Source organism: Schistosoma haematobium, chromosome ZW, assembly GCF_000699445.3.
Source record: "Schistosoma haematobium chromosome ZW, whole genome shotgun sequence".
NCBI lineage: Eukaryota > Metazoa > Platyhelminthes > Trematoda > Strigeidida > Schistosomatidae > Schistosoma > Schistosoma haematobium.
The window spans coordinates 60,254,860-60,276,601 of record NC_067195.1 but is presented as its reverse complement, the minus strand read 5'-3'; the positions used below and the strand labels follow the sequence as shown (position 1 = coordinate 60,276,601).

The 21,742-nt window shown below is 31.6% G+C and overlaps 2 protein-coding genes across 3 annotated transcripts in view; one reads left to right on the top strand and one right to left on the bottom strand.

Moving 5' to 3' along the window:
• The window catches only part of PLA2G6_1 (85/88 kDa calcium-independent phospholipase A2), a gene marked incomplete at its 3' end in the record, with an annotated part of 60,348 nt that overhangs the window by 8,089 nt on the left and 30,517 nt on the right, over positions 1-21,742 (top strand). For both annotated transcript variants that reach the window (XM_051211931.1, XM_012943517.3), the window contains 4 exons: positions 2,557-2,653; positions 10,742-10,924; positions 11,666-11,778; positions 15,152-15,172. In XM_051211931.1, coding sequence (XP_051072052.1) covers positions 2,557-2,653; positions 10,742-10,924; positions 11,666-11,778; positions 15,152-15,172 — 414 coding nt within the window. The remainder of the gene's footprint in view (positions 1-2,556; positions 2,654-10,741; positions 10,925-11,665; positions 11,779-15,151; positions 15,173-21,742) is intronic.
• MS3_00004042 (uncharacterized protein) lies at positions 16,317-18,393 on the bottom strand. The gene is made up of 2 exons (XM_051211932.1): positions 16,385-18,393; positions 16,317-16,341 (listed from the first exon to the last, which is right to left on the bottom strand). Exon 1 carries the CDS (start codon positions 17,580-17,582, stop codon positions 16,926-16,928), a length of 657 nt encoding a protein of 218 aa, XP_051072053.1. The 5' UTR covers positions 17,583-18,393; the 3' UTR covers positions 16,317-16,341; positions 16,385-16,925.

Here is a 21,742-nt window from a genome sequence, read left to right as displayed (position 1 = left end):
GTTTCTTTAGGAGAATAAAATTGTAAAACTTTTCATGTTCAGAAACTCCGAGATTTCGTAGCAATAATCTTAGTTACGAACCTTCGTCTCACTCTACAATCATTAATAAACAGATCCTCATGGCGCTTAAACCAAATCTAATTTCATTTATTGAATTTGCAATAGAATCCGAAGTCATAGTGGAATTAGATACTTGAGTTTTTGTGGATACTGACATATTCTTAACCAACAATTCGATGGGAGCATTTTGATGTTGCAATAAAGATTTCAGATCATCCATTTTATTGTTACAAAATCCGCTTTAACTGCATATATAGGCGTAGATCCGTTTTAAGCACCGTCACCATTGTTGTAATGCTCGGTTTGCTGGTCTACACGTATGGGACGTTAATTTGCCTTAGACGAGTATTGTTATGACCTTGAATCGCTTTTACCCCGTGATACTTGTTATGACTTCACCTTGATCTGTCTAGTCTAAATTATGACCTTGACGCGTTAGGCTGAGCGGCTTAACCTTGAGTCTAATACGCGTGAGTTCGAGATGGGGTAGAGAGAACTATTCTAAATCCTGATTGGTTGGCAAGCACGCAAGTGAAAGAAGACAAGACAGTTGGAACACTGAACTCTGGATTCTCTGAATTCGGATTAGTACAAAAATGTACATGAATAAATAAGTGAATATCTTGACCACGACGTACGATAATTTGGAAAAATACAGTTATGCCCGAAACAGGGAATTAGGGTAGAAAATACAGTGCAAAATATTATGTTTAAATTACAATATTTTCGGAACAAAAAAAGGTATGCTAGTGAATGATACATGGAACGAAAGCTCGTGTTATGTAGAATAAGATAGGGACAAAAATAAATATGTGTTTTACAGGGTTTGAATGAAATGCAATAACGTCCCAAGAAAATAGCTTTCGTAATTGTCTGGGCTTCTTAATTCCCCGTTCATAACAAATATCTACACTAAATACTCTTCCATTGTTTATTCTAAAGGATATCAACGCAACTCATATCAAGAACACGTGAGTAGCCTGAATAGAACGTAAGTATATTTCCACACCAAAACTGACAACCATCACAGCAATAATAAGGGTAAGAAAATACATAACTCATCTAGTACCTGTCAGACTATCTACTAGGCTGACTAAACAAACAACCAATCACAATCATTCTCGCCCGTGCACCAGGTTATGATATGCTACTTCTGCTGTTTGTACCAATTACCAGTAGATCCTGTATTGTTATTATTATTATTATTATTATTATTATTATTATTATTAGTAGTAGTAGTAGTAGTAGTAGTAGTAGTAGTATCAGTGGTATTATTATTATATCTTAAGATCAATACTGTTAGGGGTTTGAACACTTGTTATTTGTAAAAGTTCGGTCGGAAAATGTTTCTGAAACTTTTGTTAACTTGCTTACTACATAGTCATTTCTATTAAAATTCTGTTTAGTTTGTATATAACTGTGTTTTCAACAAATAAGTTGGCAAAATTAAAAATGTAATGTACTTCTTATTGCACAAATAATTATTTCATATAGTATTGTTTGGATTCATTTGTTAGTATGCAAGTAGTTAACTGTCTTGGGTTAGGTCATTCATAAGTAAACATGCATGTGTATAGAAACACATATTCTAACTCATCACTCATTGTTGTTTGTCGTGAGACGATCTTAATTCATCAGAGAAATTATAACCAAGACCATGAATAACAATCTCATGGTAAGTTTTTTTTATTGTCTCATTTCATTGAAGAAATATGAACGAGCACTTTTTTGAGATATATACTGGTCATAAGAATGAACCATTGAGAATAAATTCAAGTTTTGTGAAATCAATTGTTAGTTGAACGTGTTTAAGAACTAACAACTACTAACAATTCGGATTTTGTTGGATCGCTACCGAAGGTGTAGGAAATGTTGATCTATTTCAATGGAATTACTTTGTAGTTGTAACCTGTATTTCCTGTTTTTTTTGCTATTTATAATTCACCTTTTTAAGACATTTTTGGTGTTTTTAAAGGCTTCTTAAAGTTTCAGACAAAGATGTTGGTAATGAATTACTGAAATCATGAAAGATACGTTGTGATATTCAAATATGTATGTCACTTTCCACCTAGTTGTTAATAATACTATTCTAATTTATTTTCACTACTGATTCCGTTAAACCGTTCGTTGTTTTCTGTCTTTACTAACGGAATCAGATTTCATAGTGACACATGGATAATACAAAGTCGGAGAGAAATTTAATCTGATTTCATGTAATATTTGGTGCATTTGTTCAGTTGAATGATAGGTTTTCTTTTTTAGATTTGTAATTCACCATTTGAAATCTTTTCATTGTAAAAGTTTGTACCTCACCAGCGCTTCTATATATATATTTTTGAATTTCTATATTGTAATCGTGTATTATAAATTAGTTGTACTCAACAATTGTATCCTATCTGGTTTTCATTAGTAATAATAGTACTGTCAATAATAATAATAATAATAATAATAATGTTTATTCTATTTATTCTTTTTTCTACGTTATGAATAATACAGATGTGTTAATCTACTTTACACCTATTGTCCTAATTGTATCAGTCTACCAGATTTAATAAATCATAATACTCCAATTCATTTGGTGCATAATCCGAAAGTAAGTATTTGATAATAATAATAATAATAATAATAATAATAATAATAATAATATACAGTCATGACAGTTTAATAAATAAATAAGTTGTACATTTTATCTAAATGAACTCCTTGGAAAATTGAGAAATCTAGTTTAATGCAACAAAGTAAGTAGTTATAAATTATTGTATTCTATTTTGAACCACACTTTAATGTACTGACTGATGATAGTATTTATCTGATTCAAATGGAATTAGATAAAGTTCTTAATTTGTTGACTAAAAGTCAAATACTTTAAATATGAAGCGGGTAGTTTTCAGTACATTAGTCAGTCAAAAGAATTTGACCTGGCATAAACACACAACAGCTCAAGTTGTTTCGCGATATCGGCACTGGAAGATGAACCTGATATTGATGTATAGTAAGGGAGTCTTAATAATAGTGGCATTAGTGGTGGTAAAAATAATTAAATATTAAGAATACAATTTAGAAAGGATTGTATTCGTGTAATAAAAGTATGAAATGACACTGCAAATGAAGAGCTAGAGGAAAGGTATAAAAAGAATTCACATGTATAACTGCAACAGATTTTGAGTCATTTTACTTAACGTCTCCAACCACTGATCATGATTATCCAACTAAGTGAATTTGTACCTTCCAATAAACTTTGCTTCAAAAGTCAATGAATTTATGGATTGATAAAATGTTTTTGTTTGAACTTCACTACATAGATGCTAATCGAAATGGAACTTTAATCAATTAAATAAAAAGCTTTTTAATTACCGGTAGGTAGGAATTATTTAGAAAATCATTTGCATGTATGTCGGTTCAAGTTGATACACTTTAAGTCAATGGAAATTAATCACAGGAAGTGCAAATAAGTGAATATCAGAATATAAACTGTAACAAAGAACTGAAAGACAAAATATGAAGACAATAAAAAATAAACAGTGAGGTATGTACAATTGTATTATGTTTCATCCTTAGAAGAAGCCAAAAAATTGAGTGCATCTGAAAAGTTGGTATCAATTTTGAACCATCTAAAGTCTTTGAACGTAGCTTACGTTCGTCTACCGAACCCCAATCAAAAAGCGTACATCCATTGTTACATTGTTCACCTTAAGTCAATAATTTTATGAACGTACGCTTTCTTGTTCTGTCCACTCACAGCTTTTATCCAACTTAATTCCACACCACTTTACACAACACATGAGGTAGCTTGTGGTTGGTGATGCTTGGCACTTATCCTATACTTATCTGGTACATTATGCTTAGTATCAGCTGTAAGTACGCTACACTCTACTTATATCTTGTACTTCCAAACATGTTGTTTCACTACGTCAGTAGAGAAATGAATTCTCTCTTGTACACTCAAGATAATCTGAAGATGAATATCGAACAAGCTGTTTATTACCGTGACGACGGTTAGCTATAGGTATATGTAAACGAACATAATATGCTAGTCCTGTATAATATTTCAAAGTGACTTTTTGAGAAAAATATATTCAAGACTAAATTCCTCAAAATATTTTTTAAATGAATGTTGAATGTTATAATAATTAACCGGATTTTCATATTGTCTTCATATTATTCCCTATTTCCCAACATTTTTTTTCAGCCTTAAACGTCATTAGTATCATTTAACTAAAGCTACTTGTTTTTTAAATCGTTTTCTAATTAGTCAAATTTATTCAGAAGTTGTGTACAATATAAGTAAATTCTTATTCATCAGTTCTTGTTGTTTTTGTTCGGACTGACGATACATTTTCTAAAATGTAATAATTTCTAAAAAAATTTACTTATTAGAGGTTTATAATATGGTGTTTAAATCCAACATATTTATGTATCTATGTAATTATCACGTGATAAGACAAGTGTGTGGCAACTTCGCTATTGTTTTTGTAAACACTTCACAATGGCTTACAAAAATGCAAAAGTAAGATAATGAGATTACTGTAAAGGTATTTGTTGAGGGTTCACAAATATCCTTCGATAAAGCCCCCGGAAGCCGAAATAGTGACTAAAAACGTTTTATTCTGTTAGGATAGTCGGAAAAATATACCAATAATTATTGTGTTAAGTCTACGGTGGCCTTGGACCTTAAATGTACATTTCTTATTGGTCGATGTTTACTTCACTTGTTAAATATTGTACAAATGTTGTTTCCTATTTTATGGTACGATGTGGTTTGTTTGCTTGGTATATAAATAGAGTATGTTTGAAATACAATGATTCATAACTCAGAGGCTGTGACTTGTGTTGTTGACTCAACTGGCTAGGACAGACAGCGGAGCTTTGGCCAATCAGGGCACTAGGTCATCCTTACGTGTCACTGTCACAGAAGCGATCGATATAAACGCTGCCTAGCATAACCTGCAGTCACCCGTTACAACATATTCTATCAGTATTGAACGGATGTTTCTCAGAAGCATGCAGAAAAGTAAGGGATTATGTATCACATTTCGATCGGATAATTACCTAGTCTGGTGCTACATATAGTAGTTTTTCGGAAGTTCCTAGAATATCAAGGTCATCTAAAAACTTATACACTCCATTATCTTCACATAGATTAGTCTTGAAGTAAAACGTTTACTTGGATTTTATGTATTTGAGTTTCAGTGTAGTAGTCTGGGGTTGTAGGAAGCGCTTAGGACATTAATAACAGTTGTTCAAGTAGCAAACTTATTAATACTAGCATTCCTATAATAGACCATTCATTATTGGCCATCTCATTCGAGAGCTAGTAAAATTTGTTATATCATTGCCCTTTTCAGTTACGCACCAGAAAAGTTTTTTTTACTGCAGTAGGGTTCTGTTTTGAAGGAGAGTTCTACAGGTTCTAACGATGACGATTATGCACATTTCAGTATTTTTAAAATAACGTACAGAACGCTATTTGATATACCATACGATATGGCTAACTGATGACTTCTTATGACATCAAATTATAGATGTAAGAAGCCAAATGAGCTGATGTACAAGGATGTGGTGATTTGAGAGTAGAATACGTTTACTTCTAGTAAAATGGCACTTATATACAAAACATCTAAATTAAAGATATGCGTAATTTGATGTGATTTAAGAAACAAACTTAGTTGAAGAGTTCCTTAGGTCACTCATTCTACAATCGAATTAGGATGACTACTGGGCCCGATTCTCCTCAGTCATATCGGGTTTGAATCCACCACCTAGATATCGTAATTGTTCTATACACATGTATTACTATTCTATATTTGTATTTAAGACAGCTTGTATGCCTTCGTAATATTTTCCTTGATAAAGGTTAAGATTACAACACCATTTTCAAGCTGACGTATTCTTTCATCGGGGTACATCCGTGTGAATGCTAATATTCTTCCATTTTTGTTAGTTTTATTATGTGCTAATGCAAATGTAACAACGCGAAGATATATACCTCTCCCGTTTTTTATCACATAAGTTGTGCATAATTAAAGAATTTTAAAACATGTGTTTAATCATTGTTTTCATGGATAGTGCCTGCCTGGATTTTTTGTTTTATGTATTTCATCATATTGTTTAAAACGTTTCCTTAATCTGTACTGGGTACTTATATTGTTGAAAATTTCATGATGATGAATTAATCGTTACTGTTAATTAGTCCTAGATATCACATCATATTTAAAAACCAATACAAAATGTATAAAGAAAAATATCTAAATAAACATGTTGAAAATTAATTTTACTGATGTAAGGTTATATGTGTTATGTCAATTATATATACTTAGTCGATATGACTTATTCACAATATATAGTAAATTCTTCGTTAATAGTCAGTCAGCTACAACGTAGGACCAGGCACATATTTTCATCGGTCCAAGTTGCCACACCTCATTAGCATAACAAGATGAACACCAAATTCATAGAAATAGTTAATTCAATGGAGGTAATATATAAAAGAAAGATTACATATAATGATATGGTACAGAAAGTAAACATTAGTTGGTAGAAAGAAAGATATAAAACAATTTTAATCTTATAGTTTAAAGGAAGACAAAAAGTGTATACACCTACGCCATTGTGGTCGATTTTGAGCCATGTCACGCAAAGTCTGCAACCATCAGTTACGATAGTTGGGCGGACCCCAACCGAGTAGTTTGCATCTACCAACATGACTCAGACTAGAAGTTAGTGACTTCAAGGACTGGTGCGACGTTCTGATTTGGCCGCCCCTAACGTTCTTCCATTCGTCTCCAACATTAGTCAGCATTGCGCGCCGCGGTAATCGGTGTATAGTTTAAGCTCCCCTGAATGTTGTTTTCTCCATTGAATGGTATGATTTATATTTGGTTCATTTGCCCAGTCACCCTCTATTGCTTTCTGCAGTATTGGTTAACATGAGTAGGTCATGAAGCGTTTACTACTAATTAGATCAAGACATGAAGTCATTGACTGTCTGAGTGAGGTGATTAACGAGCCTCAAACTTCCCTGTTAAGGTTTGCATTGTAATCGCACTATACGGTTTGGAAGTGTTAGATAACTTTGTAAAAAATCAATCGCAGTTGCGATGATGTAGTCATTCTTTAACTTTCTTCTAATTTTTAATGTTATTCATCCGATTCGTCCCACAATTTCATTGGTTTTTTCTCATTAAGGTCTCTGTGTTCAGTTTTCTTATTATCAATGATACTACTTCTGTTTATGTTCATGTTATTTTTCTGTTATTACGCTAATTTAAATTTTGCCCAGCAGCTATGGTGTCCAGAATTAACTGACTGACTAGAATCTAACATTACACTAATCAGTTGTATTAAATTTGATTTTATAGTATGGTAAAATATTTTTAAAGAATAGTTTGTCGTATTTGTTCTCTATAGTCGACAAAATGCATATCAAAAGTACGTTTTTTGAAATCATTAATGTGAATTTTTTCGGCTTTTAAACTTTTGACATGTTATTAGTCTAGCGGTTAAAAATATTATGGCTAAATGTCCTGGTAAACAACTTTCTCGTATTAAATGATACTTTTTAAATACTTATATGAAACATTACATAATAAACAGGATTGTAACAGTTCACTTGATGTATACATAACTAAGGCTTTCTAACTTCCTTATGAAAGTTCGTCTATGTTTTGTAACTGGGTCTACCTTTAAAAATACTATTTTGTTAATTCAGTTATCTTTGTATTGAACTTTTCTCATTATCGATGATGATCTTACCAAGTCATGTAATTCATTTCTTTGTTGGTTTTTACACAATGAAAATGACCTTACAAAACTACGCGTTTGTGTGTTGCTTAAAAAAACCCAGCAATTTTTCGTAGTTTTAAGCATCTAGTCTTCTGTTAGTTAATCATAATAAAAAATCTAGTTGTATTAAACTTTTCAATACTACCACATCAAAACTTTGTTTGAAGTAAAATCATTTAGTACGTTTTTTCTCTGTATTTCTGTATTATATATATATATATATATATATATATATATATATATATATATGTTGAGTAAAAATCTAGCTTGTGTTATCGTCTTAAGGTTGCTTTTCAGGTGAATATGCCACTGTGTAAATAAGCATTAACTCCATATGATTCCTTGCATACAATTTGTGAGTATTATGTGTAGATTAGCATTTGTCTAGTTTTCACCATAAACATAAGATTTTTCTTTTCTTGTTGCATGAATTTGGTTTTTTATTACTTAAACTGTTAATATATGTAATCAATAAAGTAATGTTCACTGTTCTTTTTAAAAGAGTAAATATGTTGCCATTAAAAAAAGTCTGTAGGTTTTTTGTTAAAAAAATATATCCAATTTGTCATTTTCTAGACATATAGTTTCAGTTTTATGCATAATTTTGAATCGTTTTTCTTTCAATATTAATGACATGTTTACTAATTGATATTTCACCATAATTCACTCTTATAATCAAATGTTTCAATTTGTACATCAAATTACTAACCTTTTCATAATAATTTCAATGGTTAAGATCATCAGTCAGTTGAAGGTAGACCACCATGGAAAACCTGGAAGCACTGAACGGCCGTTTCGTCCTATTGTGGGACTCCTCAGCAGTGCGCGTCCACGACCTCGCCCCCTGCGAGATTCCAACCCAGGACCTACTGGTTTCGTGCGCGAGCACTTAACCACTAGACCACTGAGCTAGCCAGCATCCAACGGTGTTAATGTCTAACTACAACTAATCCACGAAATCGATCGACACATCCACCCTTGTCTTCAGTGAGTTACTATCTCACAACAGACCTGGTTGGACTGAACTGATCACTGCTTCTCACTAGAACTCCAGGATATACCTCTTGAAGCCAATCACTAGTGAGCATATGTTGATTAATACCCTCTTCATAATAGCTTACTGCTGGAAAACCTGAATAGGATTTCTTTTCATCATTTCGACCTTTTTTAACTATTCATCTTGTTATTTTTATCTTACTATGTAATATGAAGTAGAAACGTGTATCAACATTCACATGCGTCAGGCTGTATGTCCATAATAACTGACTGAATAACTTTTCCTTAAAGTTCACATTCTTATCTGTAATATTGAAAAGTATGTTTTAACCCTAACCAGAAGCATTGTTCTTTTGTATTCTATGTTGTTTATTCCATACAATTCAAGTTATAAAATATAAAGAGTTTTATTTTAGCATTCATAATATTCTGTACATCATCCAATGTTATAAACATAAACGATATATGATATATTGTTGACATTAGATACTCAGAAACAAAAATCGATGTATCACATAGAAGTAAATCTATTCAAATATATAGACACTCTTCCTTAATAGTTCAAAGAAAAAAAATAATAAAACGTTTAGTAAAAGAAAGTGTTGTTGACTAGATGTTTGAAATTATTAACAAATACAATTTGTATAGCGTTATAATAACTAACTGAATGTTAATCAACTGATAATAAAATATGCTAGATTGTGATCTAGTGACTTCACATGAAATTGGATTTACTGAATTTTCTTTTTCACTGAAAATTCCTTGAATGAATGACTAAATAAAAATCACAGAATAAGTATGACTAAATACAGGTATAATCTATGACTAGATACTTAAAGATTATTTAAAAACAATAAATTTATATAATTAAGCTTCTATGTAATATGTTCTTTTTGTTTTTCACTTTTTTGTCGAAACTGATTCTTAAGCCAACTTTTTACTGAAGACAAATACATATAAAATCTTTAAATCGTGGATTATAAAAAAATATCGATTAGACTGTCGAAGAAAGCCTATTCTTCTTTAAATCAACAATGTGATTAGGATTATAAATGAGGCAGCTTAATAAATTATGTGAGATGTGATCATTTAGACTGTTGCTACTAATGCATTTTTAATTTTTTCTACAGCATCGGTAATATGGTAGATTTTCATTGATGCACTAATTACTTCTTAATTTTCAATTTATTTGGAATGTTTTATTTTAATACTTCGATTACTTTTATGCTACCGGGTCTTTCATATTCATCCAATATTATCGCATCTTAGTATAGGATGGTGGTCGTTGAATTTTATAGTTTTACATTACAGATTGACTAAATGAGTGGTGGTCATACAATATTGCGAAAATGATTCGAGTTGGATGTGTAAATCATTAAAGTACCAACTCATTGATCTATAGGTTAAATGATCATTACAGGGTCTGAAGGTCCTCAGCTTTATCTGTAATAGAAGTCATAAATGCACATTAAAGAAGGGTCCCCATACTGAAACAAAATAACTATCCGATGCTTCCTAGTTTTTAACAATGCTTTGATTTAAACCAGTGTCGTCAGTGAGTTTTGCTGTCATCAGTTTACTGATTTTTTTTTCTTTTTTAAAATGAAAGAATAATATTTCGATTTTGTACCTTATCTGTTTTTATAAGAAAACAATCAATTTTATTATGGTATTATATTTTTATTAATAGTAAAACGATTGTCTAATATTTGTGTTGCTTACATGACTAAAGTAATGGTTGAGGTGAATAAAGTGATCGGTATTTTATTTTATTATTATTACAGTTATTTGTCGGAGAAATTATATTTGGTAATAAATCAGTATTCTTCTTCTGACTAATTAAATTTAATTCCTTCTTTTTTTGAAAGGAAAAATTATTTACTTTTTTGTTTTGGATTTATAGATCTTTGAAAGACTGTGTGAACTTGGAGCTAATTTAGATGCACGCAATGATTTAGGATTGACTATTTTACATATGAAAGTACGCGATAATAATTTCGAAGATGTTTTGGCCTTATTAGTTCGTGGTGCTGATCCAAATTTACGTAATGCTAGTGGAGCAACTCCTTTACATTATGCCATGACTGTAAGCTTTATCGTTTTTATTTTAATTATGGACAATAATGTGACACCTAGTAGTATTTATATCAATAAATTCATTGTTAGATATACTCACAACTTAGGTGCATCAAATTTACTTACTTCTCGTTCGGTACTCAGACAACTAGTCGACTTTTCACTGACCCTGTACATACCATTTATCACGTATTTCGTATTCTTAGACTACGAAATGGGAATTCAATATTCTATATTTTCAGTTACAATCAGTTTATAAGATAACACGATCCTCATTAAATGCTGTCAGCAAGTTATTACATTGCTCCAGATGAAGTGTTTTTCATTAGTCGTGGATTTTCTATTAGTTTCAAGATTTTTGGATTTTAACTAATACAGTTTAAAGGCATTATCCTCACCTTAAAACCGAGGTTATATATATATATATATATATATATATATATAGAGAGAGAGAGAGAGAGAGAGAGAAAGAAAGAAAGGAATAGAGATCGTCAGTAGTCAAACATCTGATTAGTAATGGTCATTATAAATAAACAAAATTGATGAAGTCACTAATATTTGTTCAATTCTAGAATAAATTACGACGGTAATAAATAATGTGGGAAAAGTATGGGTAAATAGACATATCATTGTATATATATCTGTTTTATTTAGGTTCATGTTCTTCTATTCCATTTTAAATGTTTTTCACGAGATTTCAATACATATACACATACATTCATGCGTGAATATCACTTTTTTTCTTTTTCAGTATAATGCATCGATTCATATTATTCGGGCATTATTGGCATTTGAAGCGGATCCTTATGCTCTAAACAGTAATCAGCACAGTTGTCGACATTTATTATGTTGTAATGCTGAGAGGTGAGTTTGAAGTCATTTCGTCGATAATTTTCTGAGGTTGTTTCTATTAGAAATATTGGTCACTGTGTAATCAGTTTTCTTGTTTTTGCTTTTGATGTAATTTTGATCATGCATTATTTTGAATTGAAATTTGTTCCATAAAACTGATATACTGGTCATTAACTGAGTTATTTTCGTAAATCAAGTAATATGCATTTTCTTCATTGAACCTACATTCAAAGTTGAAAATATAGTTTGTTGTAATTACTCTATTTGGTGATTTTTGCAATCATAATCCAGCTGTTGTTATTTCATAGCTTCGTTTTGTGAGTATTTCTCCTCAACATCAGTTTTTTCCTGTTATCTGGCACACGGCATTAGGTTAGAGACTATTTCTTTTAAAAATAAATCATTAGTGAGTTGTGAATTACTTGATTTCTTAATTTACGATGTTTCTTGAAGCGTAGTTTATATGTATATATTGCTTTCATACTAAGCGTAAAATAATTATTGATGAGTCTATGTATTAGGTAATTGACTAAAGAGAAATGTTTTTGATTTTTCTATGTATCTTCACCTATAATTCTGTGCTAAGTAGCGTTGAGGATTTACCTTTCTTTAACATGGTTAAAAAGAATTTTAATTTAAAAATTAAGTTATTAGATAAATTAAAATCATTGTAGTTGTTGCTAAGCATGATTAATGTAGCTAGCAGTAAAATTCAAGACGCACGTTTTGTCTTATTTTGGACTCATCATCTGGTTCCTAGAGTTGATGTTTACACTGATACTCAAACCTATTACCTTTTTTCTTCACACGTTATACATTGAGCTGCTATGTTCAGTTTACTGTTTATTTGTTCAATGGGTATGAGAACACATAACACTCATCTTGGTTTATACAACCAATCATAATTTAAATTTATTAAAACATGGAACTAAAGTCAACATCAAAGCGACTCACTCTAGATGCACATGTCTAAACAAAGTTTGGTCAAATCCAGTCCTTAATATACCGACTGTTGCTGCTACTTTGATGTGGTGGTCAGGCTTTCATATCGCGCTGTTGGCATTCGTTTGTTTAGGTCCTGAAAATGTAATCCGGGTAACTTTACTGAAGTAAAAGAACTTGATGATCTTTTGTCACGTAGACGAAATTTGTTTTTGGAATTTAGGCATATGGGTACAGTGCTAACTTAGTTGATATTTTTTGCTTAGTTTTTCCATTATTATTATTGTTATTATCATTATTATTATTATTTTAATATATGAATATTTATACACGGGGCCACCAAATATATATGCACCACACAAAAATCCTTTGGTTCGAGTTCAGGCTGAGATACTGAATAGAGGCCCAAACCGAGATGTAGAGCGATCTCTTCTCACACTCGGTCGTTCCAAGGGATTTGAGGGTAAGATTTTCCATAGTAGGAGATAAATTAATAAATATTTCCTCCGTTTACTACAGTTATTAAGCAAAGGTTAGCGGAAATGTAGCTGACTTGTCTGAATTAGGCTCTATTATATTAACTGCAATTAACGGCTAATTTTAAAGAAAATGATTTCCTTACATTACCTTCCGTTTGACTACGTCTAGAAGTAAGCCTACATTGACTTATTGACCATTTCTATTATTTTTTAAACTATTTGTTCAGTCTTACTTTAACTTGAGAGTGTGATGTGATTATTGGTAATATTTAGCAATCTAGATAATAAATTCCGTAACCTATGTTTACCCTTCAAATGTGTTAAACCACAAGGCACTTTGTCATATATTTAGGCCTATTTTCCAATTCATTGAAAATATCTGGACATGTATAGTTCATTTTTCTTGAAGAAATATAAGCCTCCTCCGTTGAGCAATGAAAGTACTCTTATTTACAAATTTTGCATGTTTTTGTTGTCAATGCGAAGTATGAGATTTTTACCTATAAAGAAGCTATCACCATTTAAATAAATTAGGGATTTAAGTAAACGGATGAATATGCAGTTAATTAGGCTAATCCTTCGTAATATTTTCGATTGCACTATAGTGTCTATGGGAAAGATAGAAAATAGTTAAATGGCATGATTGTTACAAATCAGCACATTGATAATTAGGATTGTTTGAAACAAACGTTGGTTTTTCAAGCATGATGGATATTTTTATTAAAAAATTGCATATTACTTGTCACAAAATCTTGAAGTTGTATTTGGTTATCTTACTTAAAATTCCGAGAGCTATCATTATTAAGAATAGTCTTTTATATTTGGATTGTTATTTACAGTTCAGTCAAGTGATTTGTTTATAATGATTATTAAATTATTTCATGATCTCTCAAAGTTTTGCTAAGAGTTCATGACCCACCTGCATTACCAAGCAACTCATAAGTGGGTGTTATTAAATAATATCCACACCATATCACAATTAAATTGAATGATACCACAATGCTTTGACTACTATCTTTTGTGGGATAAAAAGATGTGGACTAATGAAAAAGATCCAAAGTTAAATTGACACAGTCTATTCGCAGTGCTTTCTTATTTGATTTCACAGTAATAACAATTCAATTATATACCATTTTATCATAAATAAAATAATATATTTGTAGCATCCCAACGAGTAGAAAAATTAGATTTTCTGACGTTTCGTGACTCGATCCAAGCTATTTCTTCAGAGAACAACTTACCAAATCAAAGTTAATCCGAGTTTAAATAGTACAAAGGAACAATGCAAGATCATAATATTCTTGCGTTGTTCCTTTGTACTATTTAAACTCGGATTAACTTTGATTTGGTAAGTTGTTCTCTGAAGAAATAGCTTGGATCGAGTCACGAAACGTCAGAAAATCTAATTTTTCTACTCGTTGGGATGCTACAAATATATTTTATTTATAACAATCTACCCAATGATCAATTTATTCGAAATTTTTTGGTTGAGATCATGAATTAATTGATGCTAGACCACCGTTGGAAACCTGGAAGCACTGGACGGCCGTTTCGTCCTAGTATGGGACTCCTCAGCAGTGCGCATCCACAATCCCGCACCCCGCGGGATTCGAACCCAGGACCTACTGGCTTCGCGCCTGAGCACTTAACCATTAGACCACTGAGCCGGCATCCAATGGTGTTAGTGTCTAACGGCCGTCCAGTGCTTCCAGGTTTCCAACGGTGGTCTAACATCAATTAATTCATGATCTCAACCAAAAACTTAACAATCTCCACAACCCCCATACTGATTATTCGAAATTATCAAGTCAAATCTTGGTAATGATACCTACACTTTATCATAATTTGGTCATCAATAAAATCAGTGTTTTTATGTCATTCAGTACAGATTTTTCGTAATAAAACATGAATAGTGAGTTTAGTACTAATCTTTTTTTTTCATTTTTGTTGCTATAAATTTTCAGTTATGTACCTTCACCTGATCGGTAAGTTTAACTAATTAATAATATCTTTTAAGATTATTCAATATCCATGGAAATTTTCTTAAGAATTTTGCATTTTTTCCACTTTTCACGTTATTATCTGTAATAAGATTTTAAGTAAATACATTTTCTGTTTACTTACGAAATTTTTTCAAATTGTTATAAAATAAATCAATGATAGATTCTTTAACACTAACAGTGGTAAAACTTTCTTGTTTATATTAAACACATTTTTCAGATAAAGTGTAATATGTAAGCGTTTTGGGGCGGAACTATAATCCACAGATGGGCCAATGAGATTTAAGATAACGCCTTTATTCATAACCCTATTATGAGCCTATTAAGTAGCTGAAGTCTTTCAAGGTCATTTTGTTGTTGCTCTGTGTTCCATAAACAGTTTTATTTACATAAGCTACAGTCTAGTTATCATTTATTTTTTGTGTTGTTGTTATGGGAATTAGACCCAAAGATAAAGCCTTATTGTCTGAAAGGTGTTGGAGGGATACAAAATATTACTCAGAATAGTCCAAGGGAATGCTGAAAACACTAGAAGACATTTTGTCCAATCAGTTTTGGGTAGAAGCTTCTCGAAAACATCTAGGAAGTCGAGAGTTACGTGTCAAATTTCTGATCTCTTTTTGCTTGATAGATCGTGGTTACTGTGGAATTGAAAACAGTCGCAGTTTTGTTGCCTCTTTGTATATTTCCCTATTTAATTATCTTTAGTAAATACTGTTTCATGTGTGTTAAATGTTTTGTCAGCCGACCCCAGCTACCCTTATCGCTTAGTATTTTTCAAACATTACTTGACACGACTAGTCCTCAAAATCAGAACATAGTTTGAACAGGTGCGTGATTATATTTCAAACAAACGAAGTTGAATGATAGTGAATCGCAGTAAGAAAAGCATTAGTAAATTTATAATTTTACGTAAGAAGTTTCTAGAGTTTTCCCCGATTATCCGCTAGCCCTGATTGGTTAGGAAAGAGCCAATCGGCTCGCTCCGATATAATACTGGATGAAACATGCTTTAGTCCAATCCTATCCTGCTAACAATGTGTATCAATACGCCAATCAAGTAACGTGTTTTTATAAATATCATTTTTATTAAGGTTTGTCCAAACCATAATCGTCTTGTATTTAATCGATAGCAGTCATAAGGTGAATGTTATCTACATTATTTTAAATTATTTACTAAGTCAAACAATATCTTACCATAAGAGTTCTGTCTATTCTTTTATTAAAGTTGTAAGTATACTCCGGACATTCGCTTTTCGTCCTCTCAATTTCGTAGACACCACCCCCTTCCCGAGAAGGCAGTAAGACGTCCCTGGCAGTGGCTGTATACGCGTGGCTATGTGAGAGCGTTTCGAGACGGAGAGTTGACTCTCCCCGCCTTCAAACGTACCGGGGCATTTGGGGGCTGGTTCCGGAACCCGGGAACGAACCGGGGATTTATTTCTTACTGGTTCTACATTTAGTTCATATCACTCATAAGATGTAATTTGTATTAAACATATTTTTGTAGTGATTACTTCGAAATAAATATTATGTAGAATTTATGACTGATTTCAAATATATATCTTGTTTTATGTATTCATTGTACTAATGTGTATCATTTGATTGTTAACTGGTAAAAATAATTTTGTAATTGTGTTATAATTCAATTGCTTATTCATTGTATGTAATCAAACTTTTTCGTCGTGGTTAATTAATTATTCAAATTTGTTCACTATGCATTAATATATAGTTAATGTTAAAATGATCTTGGTGGAGTTTTGTTCTCTGAGCTGGATGGTTTGGTCGTGGAGCTTTCATCGTTCTTCTGAACGACATCATCAGCACAAACTTCAGATAGAAGTGAAGTGTTCGAATTTCTCCATATGTGTTTCACAGCTTGTTCTGTGCACCTCGATGTTGATTGGTTCTTGTTGACCTTAAATTTATCATTGTTTACTTCTTTGTTTTGGTTATGTCTCCCATTGGTTTGATTTTTGTTCCTATATTTATGCATGATTTTCCTGATTGGTTGATAAATTGGATTGATTTCAATATGTTTGTTGATTGCTGATTGACCTGAGTGCCAAGCTTCTAAAAATTCTCTGGTGTTTTTGGAGTTTCCTCTGTCTAAGATTTCTACATTTTCCCAATCGAATGAGTGTCCGTAGTTATCCACGTGTATTGATATAAGTGAAGAGATATCATGGCGTTTGACTGCTAATTGATGTTCATGTAGGCGTAGGTGGAGGGGGCGTCCGCTTTGTCCGATGTAGTGTTTGTCACAGTTGGTACAATTTATTTTGTAGATGATGTTTGATTTGTTTTCCTTTGTTATTTCATCTTTTGGTTTGCATAGGATTGATTGTAGTGATTTTGTTGGTTTGTGTGCTACACCTATCCCGAAGGTTTTCATCAGTCTCGTTGCGGTTTCTGATATTCCTTGTATGTACGGTAGGGTGATCCTTTTGTTGATTTTTGTGCTTGATTTGGGTTCTGATGCTGTGTGCCGTTGGTGCTTTTTGATGAAGTTGATTGGGTAGCCGTTCTTTTGAAATATGTCCTTCAGGTATTTCTCTTCATTCTTTCGTGCTGCCAGTGTGCTGCAGTGTGTCCTCGCCCTCTTGAACAAATTGTGTACGCAGTTGATTTTGTGAGCTCTTGGGAGAAATTCGAACACTTCACTTCTATCTGAAGTTTCTGCTGACGATGTCGTTCAGAAGAACGACGAAAGCTCCACGACCAAACCACCCAGCTCAGAAAACAAAACTCCACCCAAATCATCCACCTGAGCTACAAATCTTCTCCACCATGTTAAAATGATCATTAAGTAAAAATGTTGCACAATTTTGAAGTAGTTTTTGTTATGAAATAAAATCAAAATCTAGGAAACTGTTGAAAACCAAAACATTAGTTATTATTATTAAGCAATTACTTTTTTAACCTTGTCTTATTATAAAACTTCGTTATAGCTTCTCATGTAAATTAAAATTACAAATATAACAAATACATTATCGTTTACAATGGTTCATTTTTTTTTAAAGATAACATCAATTCATGCCAAAAAATACATTCAGATTAATTTTGCGCAACAATCTTGTATCATGTGGCTCGATTGTATAAAAATTGCTCAAAATGTTCAATTTAAACATGAAATAATAATTCTTATGTTAAACTAGCCAAAATTTACTTAGAGTATCTCAGAAGTGTAGAAAGCATATGATTAGTCCTAATAATAATAATAATAATAATAATAATAATAATAATAATAATAATAATAATAATAATAATCTCAAGTAGAGTTTTACTTTTTATCGGTAATCTGAATGATTCTTAATATCTTTTTAGTTGACAAAACACTAAGTAGAAGATCTCTTTTTTTTTAATATTTCGAAACACGACAATAATTTATGACATATTCATATTCATGTATATTTAATTCCATAAATTCTTTAAATTTTGTACAATAAAAAACTGATCATCACTTTTCGATTCACTTATCAGCTGATATAGTTTTACAAGTGCATGGATAAGCACGAAATAGAATCATATGGATACTACTGATGGTATTTTTGAGTAACACATGAGTTAAAGTCTGGAAAAGCTAATAATAAAACCTTAATAGTGCCAAATAATAATTATATGATCCCGATGTGATTATGCAAGTGATATTGAATGACTAACTGAATGATTCGAAGAATAAAGATCATAATAAGCAGAGTAATCGTTTTTAATAGTTAAAAATATGTAATTAAACGGTTGTTAGATTACATAATATTTAATAAGGGAATGAACGAAGTATTTTGAGAAAAAGTTAGTGTTATGATAGTATTAGACTATACAAGATATCATTCTAGTATAACTTTTCTATTAAAGCTCACAATAAGTTCTAGAGAGCCTAAAGCGAGGTTAAATCATTGGCCACAGAACTCAAAAATTTATCAATACATTGTGATAACTATGGATTTGAGCAGTTGATATATATTTTTGGAATTCAATAAGTAATAATTAAAAAGCAAATAAAAAAATATTTTGAAAGCGGATAAAATAGCAATTAATTAAGTAAAGATTGTTTAGTGTATAGTATGGTGTATCTTTCTGTCCTTGATTATATTATCTCTTATAGCCACATTTAAAGTTTGTTCATAATATGCATATATATTAACACATTATGTAGATAGCAATCTCTTTGTTTATAACTATCATAGCGTTCAGATTTATGTATCGTGATTATACAAACTGCAGATATCAGGTTATTTGGGTCACTATGACTTACTTCAGAGGTGAATTAGTATTGAAAAAAATAGTTTATGGTTATTTTTAAATTCATTGTTAAAGTCTGTGCCAAAAATTAGATTTTTATTTGCTTCCATTGTGTTGACGTATAAACATAGTACTTCAGTTTTCTTTTGTTCTATCAATTATTTCAATAATTCATAAACTGTTTAAAACGTTGTATGTATGTGAATCGATTAAAGTTGCCGTACCTTATTAGCACAACGTGATAAAATTATTACAACAACAAGTAGTAACTATCAGTGGTAATAAAGGAAACTAAGTATAAACTATATGGTATTTTAACATAAACATTTAATCGTTGTGAATGATGAATGATTCTCGGCCATGTCATTCGAGCATTGGTTACTGTGATTATGAAGACTCCGACCTAGTGGTTTGCATCTACCTGCACGGCTCAGTTCATCTGTTATTGATTTCATGGACCGATGTTACATATTGGTTCGGCCGCTCCTAACCATCTTTCAACCTCCTATATAAGCAAATGTCTGATTTCTTAACAGAAGACGTTTGGGCCTAAGTAATGAATATTCTATTCAGTCGATGAGGATTCACTACATGGACTACTAATGCTCCAAAGACATCTATAAGCTAAGTACTACTAATCTACAAATCTCTATTTCTAAAGGTAGAAAGAAATAAGCTGTTGCGCAGTATACTCATAATCTATTTGAAAGATTGACATCTCGCCTATGCTATAGGTGAAAAAAGTTGACAAAAGCCGATCGAGATTTTTGAACTTGTACCGAGAGAGAATCAGACACCTACCCACCAAAACTGATAACCCGACCAGGATAAGATTGTCGATGCACTCAGCTACTTCAATCCCTGCCATTAATTTAGGCGTTGTCGTAGACTCACCCTGAAGTAACGTTTCACACTTATGGGGAAAGAAATGCACCCTAAACATGATCACATTATCGAGTCAAGTGGTCAAAACACTACTTTGTCAGCTTCCTTGCAGACAGAATTATATTATGTTCGTACACTGGCAAGAAAATTGGTCACTGAAAAGTCATAACAAAAGCGTTATCTCTGAAAGACTTTCAGAAAAAAGTTAACTAAGGGTGAGAAAAGTGGGAAGTTTTAAGAAATACCATTAGATGTTGTCAATTTTGATGGCAGTTTGCCATAAGCTTTGATTCAATCATTCATGTTCATGTGTAGAACCTTCATAGAGTGTATATACTTCTTTACTATGCTCTTTAGTGTCAAATGCTACCACAAAACCTGGCGATTGACAGACACGAATACGATACTAATGTCGAAAAATACAAGTATTCTTAGGCGTGGGTTTGTTTAAGCTACAAAACCTAACAAAGGGTTGTTTTTTATTATTGAAAATGATATAACTAATTGTAATCACCAAGACTCCTTAGTTTGCTGCTTTTCTATTCAAAGTTTTCAACAGTACATTTATATAAAATTAAAAAGAACAGTCAATTCTATTTAAATAACTAAGCAGAGGATTTTCCTTAGTAAGATCATTCAATGTTTGGGGATAAAATGGTGTTCAAATGTGGTCAAATTCAAAGATTTATTGTAATTATTGCGAAATCAAAACAATTTTCTATGATATAATAGTTGTTATTATTTACATTTTTAACAGCTCATTTAAACCATTACATTCTGCTTTTACCAAGTTTATAGTTGTTTAAGTTGATCTTTCTATTTGATAGTGAGTTACCCTTATTTTCTCATTTTATAAATATTACGATGAATAAATAATTTTACTGTTCAATGGGTTCAATATAATATAATCTTTTGAAGTGCTATTTTCTATGTTCATTTACATGAAATCTTCCTTAATTAGAATAAAACGAAATAATATAATTCTAGTCAGTTTTCATATTTTCATTGTCGTTATTATTATTATTATTATTATTATTATTATTATTTTAAATATAATTAATGTTGAAATCTTCAAATTAATTACTCTTTGTTTCGTTCCTCTTTTTTAAAAATTTTTAAAAAAAATGTCTATCTAATTAATAAGAGTGGAAATGAAACTAGGTCATTCACAAGTATCCTTAGTTGAGCTAAATATTCATGTTAGAATAAAACCTATATTACTTACTTATACCTGTTACCCTTCATGGAGGAGCATAGGACTCCCACCAGCATTCTCCATCCAACCCTGTCCTGGACGGTCCTTTCCAGTTGCTATTCATCCTTTTCATGTCTGCTTCCGATTCCTGACTCAATGTGTTTTCTTGAGCCTACCACTTTTCCATTCCCCTTCAGGATTTCAATTTAGCGATTTCATCGTGATGCGATTTG

Excerpts from the sequence above, each read along its gene's own strand:
- MS3_00004042 (XM_051211932.1), bottom strand. The coding sequence starts at position 17,582 with ATGAAAACCTTCGGGATAGGTGTAGCACACAAACCAACAAAATCACTA.